The 24,321-nt window shown below is 32.2% G+C and overlaps 1 protein-coding gene across 1 annotated transcript in view; it reads right to left on the bottom strand.

Moving 5' to 3' along the window:
- Positions 1-24,321, bottom strand: part of dysc (whirlin protein dyschronic) — an 832,089-nt gene that overhangs the window by 610,186 nt on the left and 197,582 nt on the right. Inside the window, exon 4 of the mRNA XM_072538906.1 lies at positions 16,532-16,756. Within this exon, the coding sequence (XP_072395007.1) occupies positions 16,532-16,756 (225 nt within the window). The remainder of the gene's footprint in view (positions 1-16,531; positions 16,757-24,321) is intronic.

Raw genomic sequence — 24,321 nt, 5'->3', positions numbered from 1 at the left:
GTCTTAAAACACAAACCACTCCGCTTACACTAGCAAACCAAATCATGGAAAAATACCACATTGTCCTGTCGGAAGCCGCTCCCTTCCCAGCGCAAACCACACTGGCCCGCTGTCTACCAAACACAGAATTACTGCTTGAAAACCATAACGACCCGAAGCACTTATCGTCAGACACTGCCCTAAGGAAAGCCGCCCTAGAGACGATACACACCAAGTACCCAGCACATGAGTGGCTCCACATCTACTGCGATGGATCCTCGATGCCGGACTCGGGAAGAACAGGAGCAGGATATGTCTCAACGTTCTTCAAAGGCTCTATAGCTGTGGGTGCCCCTCTCACCAACTACGACGGCGAAATTGCTGCTATACACGAAGCTGCAAAAAATCTTGAGAACTTCCAACACCCCCAAAAAGTTGCCTTCTTCATCGACTGCCAAGCCGCAATCCTCGCCCTGTCAACAAATCGATACACCGACTGTGCCAAAACAATATTTTGCCGCGTCCAACTATCGAACTTGATGGAAAAAGGGTGGCTGATTACTCTACAATGGATCCCTAGTCATGTCGGTGTTGAAGGAAATGAAGCGGCGGATGAACTTGCAAAAGAAGGCACTACTCTTCCACAGCCCCCTAGCTTCAAATCGTACACATCAGCAAAGTCCACCATTAGAAGAGGAATCAAAGCGAAGATAAAAGAGCAGCAAATACAAGCCGGTGCTAGAAAATCTTGGGCCCACCTAATAGAGTCACCCAATCCCTCGCAACTTGCCGAGACCCATTAGTGTAGCCGTGTTCAGAACAACTACGGGGCATGACTACCTGGCCTCCCATCTACATCGCATCGGCGTCCGCGAAAATGACAACTGTCCACTATGTGATCAGCCCCAGATGGATGCTGCTTACCTTCCAGAGTGCCCAGCCCTGAAAACAGACCCACCCGAGGAGGATGAAGATCGCCTACGAGAAACGGCTCGTCTATACTGGTCAGCGCGCCACCAAATGGCTAACATGCCAAGGGTGGGCGTTGGCTAGTAAGTAAGTAAGTAAGTATTTTTGAATTTCCATTTTCAATGAACATTCATTGAAAATTTAATTCATAGTAAAGTCAGAATAACTACTAAACAACCACAATGCCTTGTGATCATTATAGGTACGAAGTACGAAGATAATTAGTTTGTAATAACCATGATTCTAATGCCGTGTTGTATTCTCACCGAAAAACAATTAACCTGTCGTTAATATAATTAAAATAATATAAAATAAAATTATTTTTTGTAAATATTATTAATTTAATTAAAATTATTTTCCCTACTTTTCATCTCTTGTGTCCGATGAGTACTTCTGGTCAGTTTCATTAGAAAATATTTATATTTGTGGAAAAGAAAATACAAATACAACCCTGAATAGTGCTTGTGCTCGTCGTGGCATCGCCGCGCATCTGTCTTCGATATGAAATACGCAACGTTCTGTTCTTAACGTGAAACGCTACTCTATAGTGTGTTTGTGTTTCGCGGGGGACTCGGTGAAATCAGCGGTTTAAACAGGTGAGATAAGAACTTTACGAAAGGACTTTGGCCAGATCTTATTTTAGTCGTAGTGGCAAAGTAAGACATTAGATTAAACAGTTATTTATTCTTTTATTCTCACATCCGTAAATTGCTAATTTGCTATAAACGCGGTACGATTGCCATTGTAATTTCTTGCTTATCTTCTAGCATCAGTAATTTTGAGAAAATGTTAACATTGATTGCACAGCTTTAAATCAAGCCAACGTTAAATTTACTTTTTTTGCATTAAAACTTGGGCCAAGCAATTATAAAGAGTTATATCAAGATCCAACAAGAAGAAAGTAGATCAATGTGCTTCGACATTAAGAGGAACACTTGCCACTTTCTGTGGATTTACCACCGCCACCGGTGTAACTATTTCACCGTTATACAGTACGTTAAGTTTTGGATTAGATATTGTACACTACATAAAGCGCTAAAATCAGCAACATTGCCTCATACGAGGTAATTGTAATTCCTGATCTCCTCAGACACCACGACAGACAATTATTTAGTAGCTCGTAACAACGGATGCGATACACATCCCCGTCAATCGAATTTGATGTAAAACAATTTCAATAGAAATACACTGAACTTTATAAAGCGATGCATTTGTATCTGTTTTTAATAATGTGAACAATCGGTTGAATTAAAAATAAAAGAGCATGTCTATAAAAAGATAAAACAATAAATATACTCTTATTGAAAATAAAATATAATTCCTAATAAAATAAGAAATATTTCTTTATGCCCTACAGAAATGATTCAAATATTTAACCATCTACGGCTAAACAGTATCGCAGTCTGTCATAAAATCTGTCACTTTTTGACCGGGATATTTTCTGAGGCAATAATAACTATAAAAAATTTTAAATTTTTAACAATATTATAAATTGACTGTACGCGGAGTTGGTCTCCTCTCAAAAAAAACACAGAAAATAAATCTACACTCTTTTGTCCAGAATTACCACCATAAAACCACTTTATTATTTGAACTTGTAACAAAATATATGTTAATGTAACAAAAATTGTGCTAGAGGAGTCTGGGTGACGCTATCCAGTGTAGCAAAAGGGTAAACTCTAAAATGTACCTTGATACACCAACGAACTAATATGTGGAATAACAGAAGATGGAAGGGATTAGATAGAAATAAATTATGTAGAAGAAATAAATAAAGAGTAACTATGAATTTTAAATTATAGCAGAATTAAGTGTTGGCTAGCGACTATGCAGGAGAATGACCACTTGACACTCAAAGAAGGATTCGGCCAATTTGCAGGCCCTACAGAGACCGTAAGATATAAGAACTAATGACAAGAAAACCACCAAGAAATAAACAGATGAAAAGTAAAAGTTGCTCTAGTGAATGCTTGGGCACCAGGAAGTTAAATGTTTTCTTCCGAGATATCTTGTATTGCTGAAATATGAAAGATAGGTACTAATTGAAATATTAAATTTTAACCACACCTTTAATAATTACCAAACTTAGGTACAAACTATTTTAAATGCTTATATACTAAACCACCACCTCTTATGTATAGTTAACTATAGCTATATTTACAGTAAAATTCCTGAATATAATTATAAAACAATTTACCCCTGATATACCCCTTAAAAATTTCAAATTGTGACAAAAGTTAGATCCAATAATAATGTATAAATAATAAATATAATTATATACTACTCACTAATAGTTTAGTTTTCGTTAAAAAATTGTTTATGTTTTTAAGTAAAAATTCTCCGGATATGTGTGCACACAATAACCTAACAAAGAGAAATTCAAGGGAGAGTTATAACCTCATCCCTTGGTAGACAATAAATAATTAAATTAAGTTACAATGATTAATGTTTTTTTTTTAAATTGAAGATATTTATTATTAAGGATAGTTTTCTTTTATTAAAAATAGAACCAAAAGTTAAAACCTTGAAGAGGACATAGCAAAAATTATTTAAAGTAATTGAATGATAAACAAAAATAAGTCAGTTCTTCCTGCCGGTTTCCGTAGGTTTCCCTCGAAGATGATCCGGTGGAGAACTGGACTCAGGTGGTAACAAGATACCAAACCTGTATTCCCTGGATCAGGTACTATTGGACAAATAAGTCACTTAAAATCCTTCTTAAGTTTCCCATAAATTAACTTGGAACTCCTTCCCCTTATCCTTATTAAGTATAACCCCAAAACTGAAAAAAAAAATTCTTCCCCTGACTTGTAACTGGATTCTTGAGTAGGCTAAAAGGAATAGTTGTGTTACTCCATGTTTTTTGTACATACAAAAGGTAAGGAAAAACACAAGGGTTATCAACCTTGAAAGGCGATACAAAAAATGTCAGCAAGCGACATTAAATTGAAATAAAAACCTTAATGGTTTTCGGTAAATAGTGACCTTCGAATGGTGTGACAATGTTTTTATAATGTATGGATATATTAAATAGATAATTTTAACGGAAAACATGATCTTTATATATTATAGAATAGGAAAAAAAAAAGAAATATTAGCCGGTTTAAACGGTATGAAATTGAAATAAATAATTGTTTGCTTTAACTCTTGAAAGGAAATAAAAATTTGAGATAGATATAGAATCTAATACTTATAATTTATTTAGGTATAAAACTTTTCCTTAATGAAATAAGGTGAAATATAACATGTATAAAATATATGAAATACCTATCAAAGACGAAATTAAAATAGGTCTGAATTTTACTAACAATGGCGGATGATATGAAGGATTTTTCCTTATAATTTATTTGTAATGTTATCTTACCGGCTAGGGTGATCCTACTGAAAATATCCTCGTACAAAACAACAAAATAACTCAAATGGTTTCTTCTAAAATAAACAGCTCTTCACATAAAAATAAACTTAAACCAAATTCGGGAAAAAAAGGTGGCACTTCCCCAGCCGCACTACTCTGGTCGAATCGATCCTCTTTCGATCAACTCCAGTTAACAAGTGACCACGTTAAAATTCTACACGTCGCAGAATAAATGTACTTTCAGAATTTTACCACTGAGGGCGCAGTTTAATGCCAACCTCAGAAAATAAAATTTACTGGGAGTTATTTAAATATTTAGTTTAAGAATATTTCAATATGAATTTAATTTAGAATTAAATTAAAAGATTCCAGTCACAAAAAGAAGGTAAACGATTATTTAAGTAACGGACTCGTTACACTCCCCTCTTACTTGGAGAAAAAAAAATTTTAAGTGAAAAAAATTTTTTTTTCTTTTACTTGACTGATTGGTTAGATGTAGTTTAACCAATACTTCAACCATATGTGGAGCAATCAAGAATCGAGAAAAAAAAATAAACTTATATATAAAAAATTATAGCCATGGCAACAATTTGCCAAGTACAGCTATAATCTATATTTACTCACTAAAATACTTCCAAAACAATCTACATCGATTCACATGATTATAATTAACCACAGATTATGAGTGATGTAGGAATAAAGAAATGGTTTCATCTAAAGATACCCACATGTAACTAAGTAAAAAGTCATACTATTTAGAGTAAAGTTAAAGTAAGGTAAAACTCCAACATAGCATAGTATAGACTAGTAATACAAATACTCAATACAAATAATCCAAAATAATGTGAAATCGGACCCTGGTTCCAAAATTGACTCATCAATGGACAACAGATTTATAGAAGAGCATATCCAAGGAATAATCAATCAGGCAAATAGGTGGACCGATACACAATAATAAGTAATAATAAAAATACCAACGTACTTATATAAAACAATATAAGTAACAATAAAAATACCAAATGTATAGACAACAATATAAGTGTCGAATTGGATGGTAAATCCAAAATTGACCATACAGTGGACAACAGATTTATAAAGTAGCATATCCAAAGATAATCAATCAGGCAAATAATGACCCAATTCACACTATAACCAAATAAACCAAATAGGGTAGGTCCACATATACCCACATCCGGTAATATGTGCCTAACCTAAAAATTCATCAAATAAATTATTGGATCAAAATGTGGGTCTAACGGCTTGAACAAAAGGACAGCCATAAAATCGATTCCATCCTGATGATCTGCCATCAGTACATTTGGGATCCAAAATAAAGACCAAAAATAAAAACTAGGAGGTGTTATAGACTTAATCATCCTAGCAAATGCAAAGCTGAACAACTTGAACTCAAAAAGGTAGAGTACCAAAGCATGTGAACTGCTGTGGTAACTTCTTACAACAAAATTAACTTATGCTGATACTCGATAACTATAGCAGGTAGCTACAACAAATTTATAAGAATATCTAACATAAGAGCACTAAAAGGAGTTTAATGTGCCAGTAACTCTAACAACCATAGCAAAATAGTAAGAGTAAGGTAGAAGTAATAACAAAACAGAACATCAAGAACGAGTAGACCAATTTCTGAAGAAACTGCAAATTTATAATTCGTTCTGATACTAATAACAGAGAACAGGATAATTCCTTATTCAATATACCAAAATATAGATAAGTGCCTGAGGAAAGAAGCGAAAATAACTATGAAGGGTCATTTGTTGCCAAAATATGAAATACTATCTGTAATCTAAAAATGCTGGCTGTAAAGGGAATATGTCATGGATTGAGTAAACTATATAAGTAAGAATAATAAATCAGCTAAGGAACAATTCTGTTATTAGACCAAAGTCTGTAAATATTAAGGATTAAAGCTAAATATTCAAATCCTAATTAACATTAACAATAATTTACTGTCTATGGAAGACATTCTACTGCCTAGATAACTGTACAACTTGTCATGAAAATGGTGAATTCCGAAATTCATTGAACAACTGGGGCCAATAATTGAACTAAAACTTCGAACCCACGTATTCATTCACCTATACACAGGCAGAATAGTCTATATAATATAGGAGTGTCCTAAAATTATGCATAATGATTGTCTATATAAATTCCTAATGATTGATTTAAAAACATCCCACATAGCAAATCCAGGTACATGTTACTATATAACTTGATTATGACCAATAACTGAATCAAATCCATAAAAAAAATACAACATTCTTTCCAACTGGCAAAACAAGTAAGTAAAATGAGAACATAAGTTATACACACATAAACATATAGCACAGTATAGTAGCATTACAATATTTAGTTCCATACCAGTGCAAACCCTAATATAAGTACACTATAATGGCCTTAGTAATTTTAACTAATTATAAACAGATACTAATCAAAGTATAAGCTGTAGATATATCAAATCTGGTGATTAATAACAAAAATCTAAGAAAATATCAAATCATAACCAAACCGAGCCCAAAACAATAACACTTATAGGAATAAGTTAACTTAATAGACATTAAGTTAATCTTCCTCTGAAGATGAAGATGTTGCCTCATCTGTTGTATTATCAGGGAGTAAATCCTTTATATGAAATTGACCAATTCGTCTATTTGTCGAATTGTCTTTTAATTCATATACTAAAGGAGATATTAGCCTAACGACAGTACAGGGAACATATTTCTGACAAAACTTAGCAGAAATGGCATCACCTTTATTTGATTTTACGAAATTCCGTTTCAAAACTCGATCGCCCACAAAAAATCGCAAATCTCGTTTCCTCAAATTATACTGATGCTGATTTCTAAGGTAAGAAGCTTTCAACTTCTTCCTAATGTCAGCGAATATTGGAGGTAGGTTTTGGAGATCTTCCATACGGTGAAATTTCTCAGAAATTTGAGGAAGAGTTGTTGAATTTTCAGAAATTAAACCGAAATAATCACCTGACAATGGAACATGCCTACCAAAATTAACATAAGCTGGAGAGCACTAAGTGATTTCATGAACAGAAGTTCGAATGGCTTGAGCCACTGGATGAATGTACTTATCCCAAGCTCTATGATCAGTGTAAGTGTAAAATCGAAGAGCAGTAACAATGCTACGATTTACACGTTCAGTGTGGTTAGCTTGCGGATGATAAGCTGCATTGTAGAATATCTTTTGGACCTTATATTTACTTAAAGATCTTTAAAGGCTTTAGAAATAAATTGTGGACCATTATCACATGATACTATTTGGGGAATACCAAATAGTAAGAACACTTGCTCCTCTAAGAACTTCAAAATAGCTGGAGTTGTAGCCTTACGAAGAGGGCAAACTAAAGGAAATTTGGTGAAGTAATCTACAACTACCAAACAATACGTATTACCTGAATAACTACGTGGATACGGTCCAATAAGGTCTAAAGAGATCATTTGCCAAGGAAAATTAATGTTCCTAAACGAACCCATTAATCCAGCTTGAGGTAGGTTACTCGGCTTGCATGTTGCACAAACTCTACATCTAGAGATGTATTTCTTAACTGAGTTGCGCAGACCAGGCCAGTAATATAACTCAGCTATTTTACTAAATGTTTTATAAAAACCAAAGTGACCTGATGTCACATCATCATGAAAAGTTCTCAAGACTTCATCCCTATTTGCTGTGGGGACTACTATTTTCCAATCAGACATATTCGATAAAGATTCAACTGGACTGATTACATGTTTATACAGGATATTATTCTCTACCTTGAAATCAGGATATCTAGTAGGTTCTTGGGTGACATTATGAATCATAGTTCGATACCAATTATCTGGAGCTAAAGTGGACAGATCTAAAAGATTGATGTCGAATGTACGTGACAACGCATCTGCAACCACAACACCATTGGCTTTGCGATGAACAATATTATAATCAAAGACAGAAAGCCTACAAATCCAACGGGACAAACGTTGTGACGGATTTTTCATGGAATGTAACCATAATAAAGAACTATGATCTGTGATGATAGTAAACTTACGACCCTCAAGATAGTACCGAAAGGCATCAAGACCATGGATAATTGCAAGAAGTTCTCTCTCTGTGGTGGAATAATTTTTCTGTGCTTTATTGAGCTTTTTGCTGGTATAAGCTATTGGATGTTCCGAACCATCCTTCATTTGAAATAGTACACCACCTGAAGCAGTGTTGGAACAATCTGTCATGAGATAGAAATGCTCTTTAAAATTCGGAGATGTCATGACAGGTGCACTAGTAAGAGCTTCTTTTATACGCCGGAAAGCATCTTCGGCTTCTGAAGTCCATGTAATAGTTTGGCCTTTTTTCCTATTTCTAAGGAGATCTGTAAGTGGGGATAACAAAGTAGAATAAGACGGCACAAACCGACGATAATATCCACACATGCCTAATATCCTACGGACTTGGGTAGTAGTCTTAGGTATAGGAAAATCCTTGATAGCAGTAACTTTATCAGGATCAGTCCTTAAAACCTTTACTATCGACTACATATCCTAAAAATTTAAGACTAGGACGACAAAACTGACATTTATCTAAATTAATAGTTAAATTAGCCTCTTTGAGACGTAAAAATAACTTATCCAAAATTTCCATATGAAGAGAAAAATCAGGAGTGACAACCAAAATGTCATCCAAATAATAAAAAACATAGGGCTCTAACTGAGGACCAATGACTAAGTCCATCAGACGACACATTGTCTGAGGAGCTGAAACAAGACCAAAAGGCATAGTGACAAACTGAAATAATCCTTTCCCACTAACTGCAAAAGCTGTATACTTTTTACTTTCCTCACTTAAAGGAATTTGTAAAAAAGCTTTCGATAGGTCGATAGAAGAAATATATCTAGCATTCTGGAGTTTACTTAGAATGACGTCTATTCGAGGAATAGGATAAGCATCCCGATTTGTAGTAATATTATTCAACTTTCGACCATCGAAGCAAACCCTAAAAGATCCATCCTTTTTCTTGGTTAACCACAAAGGACTACAGTAAGAAGACGTGGAAGGTTCAATGATCTTCAACTCTAACATGGAATCAATTTCCTTTTCCAAGTCAACTTGCCAAGCCTGAGGAATAGGATACTGGTATTGTCGAAAAGGTGTGGTATCTCCCACCTCGATAGTGTGAGATATTAAGGATGTACGACCTAACTTGTCTTTCGACGAAAGAGTTATAAATTTAGAGATCATATTCTCTAATTGCCTTTGTTCGGAACTAGATAAACTAGTAAAATCCTGAATAGCACTAAGTAAGGATAGATTAAATTGAGAAATAGAAAATGAAAAATTTGGGCAATTTAGTGTTCTATTAAAAACATTTAAGAAATCCATACCTAAAATTATGGAATTCTGAACTGAAGGAATGATATAGAATGTAATTTGCTTACATAAATCTGCTACTGTGATTTCGGTTTCGAATTTGCCTGTAATAGACTGAACTGTACCATCTGCAGTAGACACTTGCAGAGAAGAAATGGGCATAATGGAAACCTCATCATTTTTCAGTAAAGCTAATGAATGTGAACCTATCACAGAAATCTTCGAGCCACTATCTAAAAGGGCTAAGCAAGATTGTCCTAAAATCTTAATAGGAAGATAAGGTCTATTATCATTATGTTTTCTCACTAATAACGAATTCAAATCAAAACAATCATTATCTGATTGGTCAAAAATTTTAAATGGTACTAAACTAAACTTATTATCTCTACCTACACAATCAGAGGATGCAATAGGCAAACAAGAAGAATCAGAAATAAAAGAATCCTCCTGAATTGTGGTAGACTCTGGTATAGATACTGGAACTACTACACTGCTACTATTATGTTTATTACTAAAATTTGGGAAGATATTTGGGGAATATAATCTATGTAAATCAAATGTATTATATTGTGAATTTACTTCTTGGAGTGACTTGGTGTGGTGTGTTTTGGTTTTTTGGGGACAACCCCTTTCCCTTTCCGACTGGAAGATGGGTTTGGGTGGTTTGACGTGGTTGGACCAGTGATTTCGTTTGATGTAACGGTTTGATTCCCTGATGGGGGTGTGGACGGAGAAACGCTCAGGGGACGGACCTCCGATCGTTCGTTTCCCGAACACCTAAAACAATTGCGTTTGAGGGTATTTTCTTTACCACAACCGTGGCAGAAAATACGGGTACGAGGGATGCCGCAATCATAAAAAGTATGGCCAGACTCACGACAATTCCAGCACACTACAGAACTTACAACTGAGATATTACGCTTAGGGCCCTTAGATTGCCAAGAACGGTGTCTAAAAGGATTTTGGTGACCGAAAGAGTCAGAAGAGTGTTTGGAAGTGGTGGGAGGTTGAGAAGACCAAGATAAAGTTTCCTCCAAACGTTTACATTTCTCGGTGATGTCTGCTATACTGGTGATGTCTACTAAAGCTAATTGTTGGTGATAAAAAAGCAATAGACATTTCAGAATAATCTTAATTTTTGCAGAATCTGTTAGAGGAGTCTCAAGGCGACTACACATACCCAAAATGTTATTAATAAACATCGTAACAGACTCATTTGGCTTCTGTCTACGATTTTTGATTTGGTCTAGAAGGTCATCTTGAAATGAATATGGAAGAAAATCAGATTTAAGTTTCTGAGCCAAATCAGACCAATTAGAAAAATTATTGCGGTTGTTTCTAAACCACGTAAAAGCTGTGCCTGTAAACAATTCAGCAGAAGCTGCAAAAAGATCATCTTCACTTACTCCTCTCGATACTCGAAGACATTCCACCCTATCCAAAAAAGAAATTACTTGGTCATAATGACCTTCACCAGAAAATGTAATGCCCCATTTATGTACCTGAACAGGTTTGGGGTGTAGAAATGAGTTAGCTGCTTGGACAGAAGAAATAGGAGTTGAAGTAGCAATTGGATTTACTCGTGAATCAAGTTCACCCTCTAGGCTAAGAATTCGGATTGAAATTGAGCGTTTATAAGATTGCTGCTCCTCATTCGAACACGACAATAAATGAACACGGCCTGAGACATGAGCTAGACGTGATATCAGCCTGGAGTATAGGCTATCTTGGACAGTCCCTCTAAAATCGGATATCCTTTTAGCCAAATCATCCACAGTCTCATCAATCTCTTCTTGCTGCTCTAGAAAAGGAATACTTGTGGCAGAAATTTGTCGAAAGCTTCTGTTTCCTTCTTCTTGCCTTAAAGCTCCACGCAATAGTTTGCGTTTTAAATCCACATTGGAAGACTCATCAATATTGATGTCCCTAATCCTTAACTCATAATCCAATTCCTTCACTAACAAATGTTCTACCTTAAATGCAGACATTATGAAAACAAAAAAAAATAATAGATGACTAGATAGGATAGCCAAAAGAAATAATGTACTAACACACCACAAAGTCAATCGAAGAATAATCTAAAGTTTCCAAAAAAAATATGAATATATTGAAAAAATTTCAAAATGGTTAAGTAAAGTTAAGTAAATATAAATTTGAATCCTTGAAGCAACACACAATGGTTTCAACAAGTATATGGTTAACAAATAATTGAATATAAAAAACCCACCAATATTGGCTAATATATATATATATATATATATATATATATATATATATATATATATATATATATATATATATAAAAATAGTAATATCTAAATTATTAAATTTTATAGTTCAATAATAGTAAAATAACTTGTTAACTGTACACAATGAGATTAAAAAGGTGAGGGTTTAAATATGAATGTAAGTAACCTACAGCAATACAAGTATACCTATAAATAAAAATCTAATAAGGAAAAATAGATAAATAAAGAAGTTAAAAAAAATGAACAAAGAGCAACAGGAACAAATTAGAAATAATAAAGAATATTTTGCAAAGAAAAATATACTACAGAATGTACGGTCTGAACTGAAAATAGGCACCACGTTGGGCTCGCCAATGTAACAAAATATATGTTAATGTAACAAAAATTGTGCTAGAGGAGTCTGGGTGACGCTATCCAGTGTAGCAAAAGGGTAAACTCTAAAATGTACCTTGATACACCAACGAACTAATATGTGGAATAACAGAAGATGGAAGGGATTAGATAGAAATAAATTATGTAGAAGAAATAAATAAAGAGTAACTATGAATTTTAAATTATAGCAGAATTAAGTGTTGGCTAGCGACTATGCAGGAGAATGACCACTTGACACTCAAAGAAGGATTCGGCCAATTTGCAGGCCCTACAGAGACCGTAAGATATAAGAACTAATGACAAGAAAACCACCAAGAAATAAACAGATGAAAAGTAAAAGTTGCTCTAGTGAATGCTTGGGCACCAGGAAGTTAAATGTTTTCTTCCGAGATATCTTGTATTGCTGAAATATGAAAGATAGGTACTAATTGAAATATTAAATTTTAACCACACCTTTAATAATTACCAAACTTAGGTACAAACTATTTTAAATGCTTATATACTAAACCACCACTTCTTATGTACAGTTAACTATAGCTATATTTACAGTAAAATTCCTGAATATAATTATAAAACAATTTACCCCTGATATACCCCTTAAAAATTTCAAATTGTGACAAAAGTTAGATCCAATAATAATGTATAAATAATAAATATAATTATATACTACTCACTAATAGTTTAGTTTTCGTTAAAAAATTGTTTATGTTTTTAAGTAAAAATTCTCCGGATATGTGTGCACACAATAACCTAACAAAGAGAAATTCAAGGGAGAGTTATAACCTCATCCCTTGGTAGACAATAAATAATTAAATTAAGTTACAATGATTAATGTTTTTTTTTTAAATTGAAGATATTTATTATTAAGGATAGTTTTCTTTTATTAAAAATAGAACCAAAAGTTAAAACCTTGAAGAGGACTTAGCAAAAATTATTTAAAGTAATTGAATGATAAACAAAAATAAGTCAGTTCTTCCTGCCGGTTTCCGTAGGTTTCCCTCGAAGATGATCCGGTGGAGAACTGGACTCAGGTGGTAACAAGATACCAAACCTGTATTCCCTGGATCAGGTACTATTGGACAAATAAGTCACTTAAAATCTTTCTTAAGTTTCCCATAAATTAACTTGGAACTCCTTCCCCTTATCCTTATTAAGTATAACCCCAAAACTGAAAAAAAAATTCTTCCCCTGACTTGTAACTGGATTCTTGAGTAGGCTAAAAGGAATAGTTGTGTTACTCCATGTTTTTTGTACATACAAAAGGTAAGGAAAAACACAAGGGTTATCAACCTTGAAAGGCGATACAAAAAATGTCAGCAAGCGACATTAAATTGAAATAAAAACCTTAATGGTTTTCGGTAAATAGTGACCTTCGAATGGTGTGACAATGTTTTTATAATGTATGGATATATTAAATAGATAATTTTAACGGAAAACATGATCTTTATATATTATAGAATAGGAAAAAAAAAGAAATATTAGCCGGTTTAAACGGTATGAAATTGAAATAAATAATTGTTTGCTTTAACTCTTGAAAGGAAATAAAAATTTGAGATAGATATAGAATCTAATACTTATAATTTATTTAGGTATAAAACTTTTCCTTAATGAAATAAGGTGAAATATAACATGTATAAAATATATGAAATACCTATCAAAGACGAAATTAAAATAGGTCTGAATTTTACTAACAATGGCGGATGATATGAAGGATTTTTCCTTATAATTTATTTGTAATGTTATCTTACCGGCTAGGGTGATCCAACTGAAAATATCCTCGTACAAAACAACAAAATAACTCAAATGGTTTCTTCTAAAATAAACATCTCTTCACATAAAAATAAACTTAAACCAAATTCGGGAAAAAAAGTGGCACTTCCCCAGCCGCACTACTCTGGTCGAATCGATCCTCTTTCGATCAACTCCAGTTAACAAGTGACCACGTTAAAATTCTACACGTCGCAGAATAAATGTACTTTCAGAATTTTACCACTGAGGGCGCAGTTTAATGCCAACCTCAGAAAATAAAATTTACTGGGAGTTATTTAAATATTTAGTTTAAGAATATTTCAATATGAATTTAATTTAGAATTAAATTAAAAGATTCCAGTCACAAAAAGAAGGTAAACGATTATTTAAGTAACGGACTCGTTACAAACTTTTTTTACTAGCGTATAAACAGACATGTTGATTACAAAATTAAATTAAAGATCTACGCTGTTAACGCTTTAAACAACCACTGTATAATGACCAATTGCCGACGGGTCAACGAAGCAGGTTCGTAGAAAGTCGACGATGCGCAGTGTTGCCCTGTATAGGGTCTATATCTAATTTAAAACTTAACGTACTGTATCTGTACCCTCGAGTAAGAATGAAACATCATCATTTATATGGAGGTATGCCCGATGTAGTTGGATATGCAACAAAATCAGGCTGGATGCCAACAGCCAACAGCTGTATAACAGAGACCAAGGAATAATGAAGCTTTTCTTCCCACATCACATATTACAACGGCTTTTAAATAAGCCAGAATTTGGCTACTAAACAGTCTTAATTTTGACAATTCTGACTTTGCTGGAGTGCCAACCTATGAACTTTCACAAGTTTACAAGTTAAAAATAACTATGCACCAATAACATCTTCTAGTTGAATTAGAGGACGATATTTAAACGGTAGAAAGCTTCACATATCTGGGAGTTACATTAAACACGGATTGAACAGAAGAACTAGAAATTCAAAGAAGAAGAGTAAAGGGAAACAAAGCTTACTTTTCACTCGCCTATGTATTCCGCTCCAAAAACACCCACTGGAGATCTAAAATCAGGGTCTACAAAACTATTATCAGTATGATGACAGAAGACACAAAACGAAAGCTGGAAGTCTTTGAAAGAAAAGTCCTAAGAAAGATATTTGGACTTATTAACGAAAACGGAGTATGAAGATCCAGGTACAACCATGAACTTTACCAATTGTTCAAAGAGGCACCAATCTCAGAATACGTTAAACTTCAGCGATTTCGATGGACTGGTCATGTAGTGAGAAGGGAGACTGAAAGATTGCCAAAAAGAGCCCTAGATAATAAAAAGGAAGGCCAACTAAAACGTGGGAGGATAAAGTGGCAGCGGACGAGCAAAATTTGTTATACGTGAGATCCTGGAGAAGATCGGCGCGGGTCTGGCAAGGCTGAAGGCATAGTTTGGAGGAGGCCAAGGCTCGATTTGGGCTATAGCGCCATTGGAGAGAGAAGAAATATTATCTTCTGGCGGTTTTAAAATAAATGCTTCAAACTATCCAGTTCTTGCTAATACCACGAACTACCTCTGGAAGGAGCTGATGTTCTGGAATTTAATACGGACTTAATGGAAGAAGTGCTGACAAATGTGTTCAACCAAGTTTATTACCTGAGAGTAACACAATCTCCTAAACGGACAAAATTAGTACCATTTTCTACGTTGAAACCAAAGCAGACTAACAGCAATGTCATGTATTTATACTGGTACACCAAAAAAGAATAAAATAGAAATACAAAGATATTTATTTATATTACCTAAAGATAAGTTGGTCATATTTATTGCTTTTTATATATTATATTACCATTACCTAACTCAAACGTGTATTTTAGATAAATTGCAAATAGCCATATAAATTAATTACTTGTAACTTGACAACATTGCATCCACTTTATTCACCAATCTTCATACAAAATTCACATTGTAAATGGCATTGATAACGTGCAGTGGAAAACAAATAAGGGATGCAGATTGACTGATGGGATGGCTGGTCCACATTGTTTGTTTTGTTCGACGGGAAATTTGCTGGAAAATTGCGAAAATATCTAAAATTGAGAATTTACTGCTGACCATATGGAACAGGTCTCGTAGTAAAACAAACGTTTAGAAGATGAAAGTAAAGTTCTGATATAAAATATTTTTACAACAGGTAAGAAAATATCTTTTATACTTTAAAATAATAAACAAATTACACTTATTTTTAGTATTAATTATTATGATCATTGTCATTCATATATATTTGCATTTCCACTACTCTAACGTCCAATTTTATTATTTTTATTCATATGCTGTTAAAATATTATATTTTATTAATACAAATTTTTCAAAGTTGAAAATTTCTTATTTTTATTTTATTTTTTCAATTATTAGTTTGTCCATTTATTTTTGTCTACTTCATCTTTTTTCTTTGGTCGTCATTTATGAACCTAATCATTTTTGCTTACCCTTCGTATACTCCTGTCTTTGCTTGAAGATCTACCATAGCCGTACCTTTGGGGCGGTACCGGACCCGATCTAGTGTATTCCATAGGCGGAGAGACTGGCCGACCGTGCCTATCCATCCACGAACAAGTTTGTCTCATCTGCCACGGAGCGCCTCCTCCGTACCCAGGAGCTGGTAGAGCTGGTGATCGAACGGTCATGCTTAACTTTCTACAGGATTTTAACATCTGAAAAAAAATAACGTATAAATTAGTCTACAAGTATGCAGACAACTGAAAAAATTGTTTATTGTTAGTTGTATAATGATATATTTTCAAATTACCAAAAAGTTTAGCTATTTGAATAGGAAGAGAAAAAATGAATGATTTTAAGCATTAATTAGTGAATTTTTGAAACTAGCACAGCGTTATTAGTGGCTATGTTCGGAGTAACCTCCACGGTCGTGAAGCTCCAAATTGTTAGTTATAATATTTTTCTGGCACTTTAAGACGCAAAAAGCAGTGTTTTTGATTATTTTTATTTTTATTGTATTAAATCAATATTTTAGTGTAGAATGAGCACAATATTGTAAAAGTACATAAATAAAACTTTAATTTGAGTTGTGCTAAATTAAATTTGACTCAATAGTTTATACAACTTTAACGATTGAAGGTCCAAAAACGTCAATTTTAAATTTTTGAAATAACTTTTGTGAAAATTCTATTTTTACGCAAAAGGTTTTATGTTGTAGCTTTTTTAATTTCAAATCAAATAAGACTTCGAATAATATACCGGCGATGGTCCTTGAGCTACCTGGTGCCAGGAGTGGACCTCGTAAGATCCGGTCGGTTAATTTCTTTTCGAGAAACGTTTAATTGTTTACAAAAATTCTTAAATTTCTATAAATTTTGCAGGGACATAACGTTTTTTTTAAGATCGAGGTTTATTTCTAGACGGATTCTTATTTGGTCGATTTTATATTTGCCGTCGACACAAAATGCTACGGATGAGCGTTGTTTGAGAGTTTATTATCATATATACAAGTTTGACTCGTAACATTATGGTTGGCAAAAGGGTGAAGAAAACGTATTAGAACCGATCACATCTAACGAAAAAATGGTCCCTCCTGAGAAACCTGCGATAATTCTCCAATTGTTAATCGTGATGAAAATGACGATCTGAATGGGAGTGACGACATTGATATTTTGGATGTAATATTAAACGACGACGAAGTCAAATTATACATAATATAAATAAAAAACGAAAAGTTAATGAATATTATTATTATTTATTATAAATTAATGAATAGTGTTTATATTAGTTAAAATATTAATAATAAAATATTTAATAAACTTTTTTACTGTGTTTCACATTTATTATTTTGCACCAGATACTGTATATATATATATATATATATATATATATATATATATATATATATATATATACAGTGATGAGTGTCTTACCACCCGGCAAAATAGCGGAAAGGATAGAAGATAGATTAAGTTGTGAGATAGTACGAGATAAAATAGTTTTAGACGTGGCTATTTGAGTTTAGTCATAATTATACGGATGACCTCGAAAATATTTTATTTTAATAATTTCTGATGTTAGAATAAATGATTGAATAAATTAAGATATATTATAGTAAAAAATATTAATTAGTAGCGATTTTAAATTATAAATCTTTAAGTTAGTTAATAATAAAAATAACTCAACTGAAATATTTGACTAAACTAAAGGTAGGTATGTTCGGTCCGAAAACAATTATTGTATGTGGAATTGGTGTAATAGTTAGAGACGTGGTCTATTGACAAGAAGGTTGGGGTTCAATTCACACCAAGGATAAAATTTTTGTTTTATTCAATCAAAAAATAATAAAAAATATGATACATATTAGGTACCAAGAAAAACTCATTATTTACAATTTATTCTTATTACAATGTTATAAAATAGAAATACAAAATAATTCAAATTCAATTCCAGTTTTACATCCGGTGAAGACTGTTTAATGTCAAATCCATCACTAAATTCTCAGTGATAATATCAATTCCTCTGTACAGGTAATGATTTTCAAACAATTTTAACAACATTAAAATGGATGCGCGCGAACAGCTGCCTGCTTTACAGCTAACCAAATCATCAAGCCTTCAGCCATCAAATAATAACATATCAAGAAGTGTTTTTGCACGGTAAACAGAAACTTTTTATTGAAAAAACAATTCGTAAAAATGGTTTTAACGGTCGAAGAAAAAGTGCAAATTGTTGTCTGGCATGTGAATGGATTATCAGACAACATGATTAGACAACAATTTGTAAACATATTTCCAAATATGCCGGCTCCAGCACGATCAACAATTCAGTCTATTATCCGTAATTTTTTTTTACTTATGGATCAGTGTTCGCTCCAAGAGGAGTTCGTAGACGAAAGGAGGTAAATCCAGATTTGGAACTAAGGAACACTTTGATTTGTGCAAGTATTGAGCAAAATCCTACCCAATCAACATCTCGTCTCGGAGAACAATATGGAATTTCATGATTTAGAGTAGGTAAAATTTTGAAAAGACATGGATACCGTCCCTATAAACTGCATAAATCCAACGGACAATTCCCTGAGGATTAATATAGACGTTTAGAATTTTGTCAAACTGCAATGGAAATGTCACATCAAGATGAACATTTTTTAGAGAACGTCTTGTTCACCGATGAATGTACGTTTTCATTGCATGGCCGTCACAATTCAATGAATGCTCGGTATTGGTCTCGAGGAAATCCTCGTCAGATTTCTGTCGCTCGTACACAGCGTCCTCGAAAAGTAAATGTTTGGGGAGGCATAATAGGGAATCATATCATTGGTCCATTTTTTATAGACGGTATGTTGACTGGGCGGAAATACTTGGAACTTCTGCAAAATCAAATTGTCCCAGAGCTTCGTAATTTACCCTTTCGATTTCATATGGTTTCAACACGATGGTTGTCCTGCACATAATTCTCGCATCGTCAGTGAATATCTCAGTGCGACTTTTCCTAATCGATTGATTAGTGGCCACGGAGATATTTTTTGGCCTGCAAGATCACCTGATCTTGCACCTTGTGATTTTTTTATGTGGGGATATATCAAGTCCAAACTATATGGAATTGAAGACGATAGGCCTAATTCTCTCCAAGAATTAAGAAAAAAGATCTTTGATTCAATGAGAGGTATTAGTCCAGAAACATTAACTAATGTTAGACGAAACTTTTATAATAGATTGGGTTATTGTTCTGCTGCTAATGGAGGCTTATTCGAACATTTTTTGTAAATACATTTCATTAGAATAAAATACGTTTATTTAGAATATTTTTATAGAATTTCTACCTATTTAAACATTTTTTGTAAGTTCATTTATTTAGAACGTTCTTTTATGTTTGAAGAATCTTTACTTTATTTTCGAAAGTACATGTTTTTTTAAATAAGATTTTCATGTTTTACTATAAACACTTTTAATAAAGACTGAAATAAAGGTTTAGTGATTTAAAGCAAAACGATATAATATCTGCATAATTTCAAATTTTAGTTTTAAAAAAGTAAAACCTCCATGTTGGATTCGAACCCTGAACGCCTGGATGAGAACATCGTGCCTTGAACTCTGATCCACCAGACTTTTATAATTATTTAGTGACAGTTTGGGTTATTGTTCTGCTGCTGTTCAAATCATAGTAGAAATTATTCTTGGTTAATAATTTAAAACTTTAGATTAAATAATCACTATTAACTAAATTATTTTATTCACATTTTTGCTTTATTGTAGTCAATCAGTTTTTACTTTATGCGAAATTAAAAAATGGAAATACGTCACACATACGACGTTACACATATTAATTATGACCGAGGTGATTTATCTCGAAGCTAACGTCTAAAGGTGTAAGACTATCGATAGTGGTAATGTATTGTAATGTAAATTATAGGTTTCTATCGATTATTTCTCACCTCTACGAGTTTCATCTCTTTTTATTTTACAAGGTAACTTGTACCTTGTAACTTGTACACTAAAAAAAAAGTCGGGTGGTAAGACACTCTTTACTGTATATATACAGTGATGAGTGCCTTAAGAACCGGCAAAATAACGCAAAAGATAGAAAACATAACACGCTGTGAAATAAAAAGAGATGAAAGTAGTAGAGGTGGGAAATTATCGATAGAAACCTCTAATTTACATTAAATTACATTAGGACTATCGATAGTTTCCCACCTTTAGACGTTAGCTTATGAGCTAGTTGACTTCAGTCATAATATTACAAGTATGACGTCAAATATTTACATTTTTTAAATTTCGCATAAAGTAAAAACTGATTGAAGGCAATAAAGCAAATGTAAGTAAACAGTTTAATTAGTAGTAATTTGATAATTAATTGTGTGTTGACGAATACAGAATAACAAGCTTTGATAATTCTGTATTGAGAAGAGTGTATGCGACGTCTCAAATCATAGTTTATTATTGATCAACTCTTTAATTTTGGATAAAAAAATACTCCTACTTAAACTGTTTTTACTTACATTACGTGATACGTATTACTATGACTGAAGTCAACCAGCTCATAAGCTAACGTCTAAAGGTGGGAAATTTTCGATAATTCTAATGTAATGTAAAGTAAATTATGGGTTAATATTGATAATTTCTCACATCTACTACTTTCATCTCGTTTTATTTCACAACGTATTATGTTTTCTATCTTTTGCGTTATTTTGCCGGTTCTTAAGGCACTCATCCCTGTATATATATATATATATATATATATATATATATATATATATATTAATAATTCTATAAATCTATATATACTTTATAGTTATATTAATTAAATATTCTATTTTTAATTCAAAAATATTTGATATTGCATGATTTAATATGAATATTTAGGTACTATTTAATAAAAAAAAATATACTTATCATATAGAATAGAGATAATTAAGAGTAATTTAAAAAGAATTGTTAATAATCATTAAAGTGTAAATCGTAGCAAAATAAATATCGCCAATGTTTTCAAAATTTTCAGCTACCCTAGATAAAAAAAGAGCAACATTGGTCCATATTTAACGAAGATGTGATACATTGTTTCGAGCGTAGCGGATTTGAAATGCGCAGGGCCGACAGTAGAACCAGTCAAAACCGAGCCGATTCGGCTACTTAAAAAAACAGTCAACTTCACTCCTATTTTTTGACTAAAAATAGCAGTTTTTTTTTAAATAGCAACTATCCTCATAAAATATAGGCCTATAACTATTGAATGGCGCCAATTTTAATTCTTTATTGTTATAAACACAGCAGCTGTATTTTTTTAAACTAATTAAGCTAACTTCACTTCTATTGGTGATAGAATACTTTTTTCAATCTTCGTCTTAACGTCAGCTATAAGAATCAATGAGTTAAAATGTGTTTACTGTATAGCGAGCGCTGTTACTTCCCCTCTAAGTCGCCCAAACTTCAAAGCAATAAATAAGGAGTTGAAAAACTTTCTTAGTAATTATTTTTATTTTTACATAAAAATATAATTAATTAACAAGAGAATTCGTTTAAAACATATATCTCCATCTTTTTTAGGAAAAAAGTTCTGACCCTGGAAAATTTATAAAAATTTAAGAATTTTTATAAAGAATTAAATGTATCTCAAAAAGGAATTGACCGATAGGATCGTAGGAAGTCTCATTAAATTTGTACCTAATTAAAAGAGCTACAATATAATGGTTTTTTGATAACTTAAAAAGAATTTTTACAAAATTTATTTAAAAAATATAAAATGGCAAAGAATCTACATTTTTGACATTCAATAGTTAATTTTGCATAAACTATTAGGTCAAATTTAATACAGTACAGCTCAAATTAAAACTTTTTTATGTGTTTTAGTTTAATATTCTGCTAATTTTACCCTAAGATATTGATTTGATACAATAAAAATAAAAATAATTAAAAAACACCGTTTTTGCTCTTTAAAAGTGACATAAAAAACGGGTGTGGCAGTCCAGAGGGACTGCCGCTAGAAGTTACACTTCTATACACGTATTCGCCGTTACAAATTTATTTGGGAGTCAATCTGCACAATCATTACATATGTAATACTATAGGTAAGACATAGCAGAAAGAGAAACAGAATTAATAACAACTTACTAACAATTAATAAACAACATTTGACCTGTAATAGGAGTATAGTAAATGAAGGATTGAATCAATATTTTGATGAAAATGTATATTTTTATTTTCATATATGTATGAAAGGAGTTGAATGCAAAAATTTTTTTACACATACTCTGCAGTAAAATTCATTGTTTATTTTGTTATTAAAATAAAAATACAATACAATACACTGCAACATAATTCAATATAATAATACAATACAAATTAAAATGCAATATTCCTAAGTATTTAAAAATGACAATAATATACATAAAAAATACACTAGCAACATAATTCAGTATAATAATACAATACAAATTAAAATGCAATATTCATCAGTATTTAAAAATGACAATAATAAAGATAACTTTTCTACTTACGCATGTGTTTAATTTACCATGTAATAATATTAATAAAAAAGTCCTCCCCGACTGGGAATCGAACCCCGGTCTCCCGCGTGACAGGTTGGGATACTGACTACTATACTACCGAGGACATGATACAAACGTATTTCAAAATTGACAGTTCTGGGTCATACAGTAATTTATTGAGATTATTATTTTGAAATACAAAAGACTAATATAATTATGAACATTTAATAAATAATACAAAACATATCACATAAATAATAATATTAATAAATAATTTATTATATATATATATATATATATATATATATATATATATAATATATATATAATATTATATGTATATATATATATATATATATATATATATATATATATATATATAATATTAAATATATATACAAAAAGAAAATTTTTTATATTCGAGAGAGGAAGAGAGAGAAATTATATCTTCTGTCTCTCTCTTACTCATTATCTTACATATGTAATGATTTCACAGATTCACTCCCATACAAATTTCCAACGTGGAGCGCGCGTATAGAAGTATAACTTCAAAAATAATAACTAAGACTTTGGAGTTGCAAACACTTCCTGTGGTTATTCTAGGCATTGCCCTTCATAACATTGTACTGGTTTCAAGAACTCTACTAAACTAATTAATGTACCTACGTTTTTTTATCCCCAGCATGGACTAAACGGTTGTTGGTAGAGTTTAACAACGATATTAAATAAGTATTTTTCCGATTTGTTTGAAATTTTTATGTTTTGTACTTTAACTATTTATATTTAGTACTTTAAGTGCTAAAAAAATATCTCAAAAATCTGGTTTTTTGTTCACTACTGACAGCAGAGTACTAAAACATTTACAAATTTCAACCCTACAAAATACATTTTGGTACAGAAAATATATAAATACAAATAAATCAATATTAATAAACAAAATATGCAATGTCACTTTTTAATTATTAACAATATAAAAGATGTAAGATCGCTATTTCATTTTAAGTACTAAAGGTAAGGCCGATAAATTATATGGAACAGTGACACAGTTTTATTGAAAAACCATAGAAACTTCTTTAAAATGAGGGACAATATCACAAATATTCAGCTATACAAATTTCTGGAAGTTTTACTTATCACACAATTGTTTTTGCAAAATTGAAATTGTTTGTCCCAGAAATGTTTTTATGCGTAATCTATTAGATCTATATAAATTCTAAAAGCACGAAATTCAAGAGTAACGCTTATATTATCAAATTAAATCGATATTTATATAATTTCGACATCTCAATT

The sequence above is a fragment of the Diabrotica undecimpunctata genome, chromosome 7 (genome assembly GCF_040954645.1).
Source record: "Diabrotica undecimpunctata isolate CICGRU chromosome 7, icDiaUnde3, whole genome shotgun sequence".
NCBI lineage: Eukaryota > Metazoa > Arthropoda > Insecta > Coleoptera > Chrysomelidae > Diabrotica > Diabrotica undecimpunctata.
The sequence above is the reverse complement of the archived record's forward strand: the minus strand, read 5'-3'. Positions and strand labels throughout refer to the sequence as shown.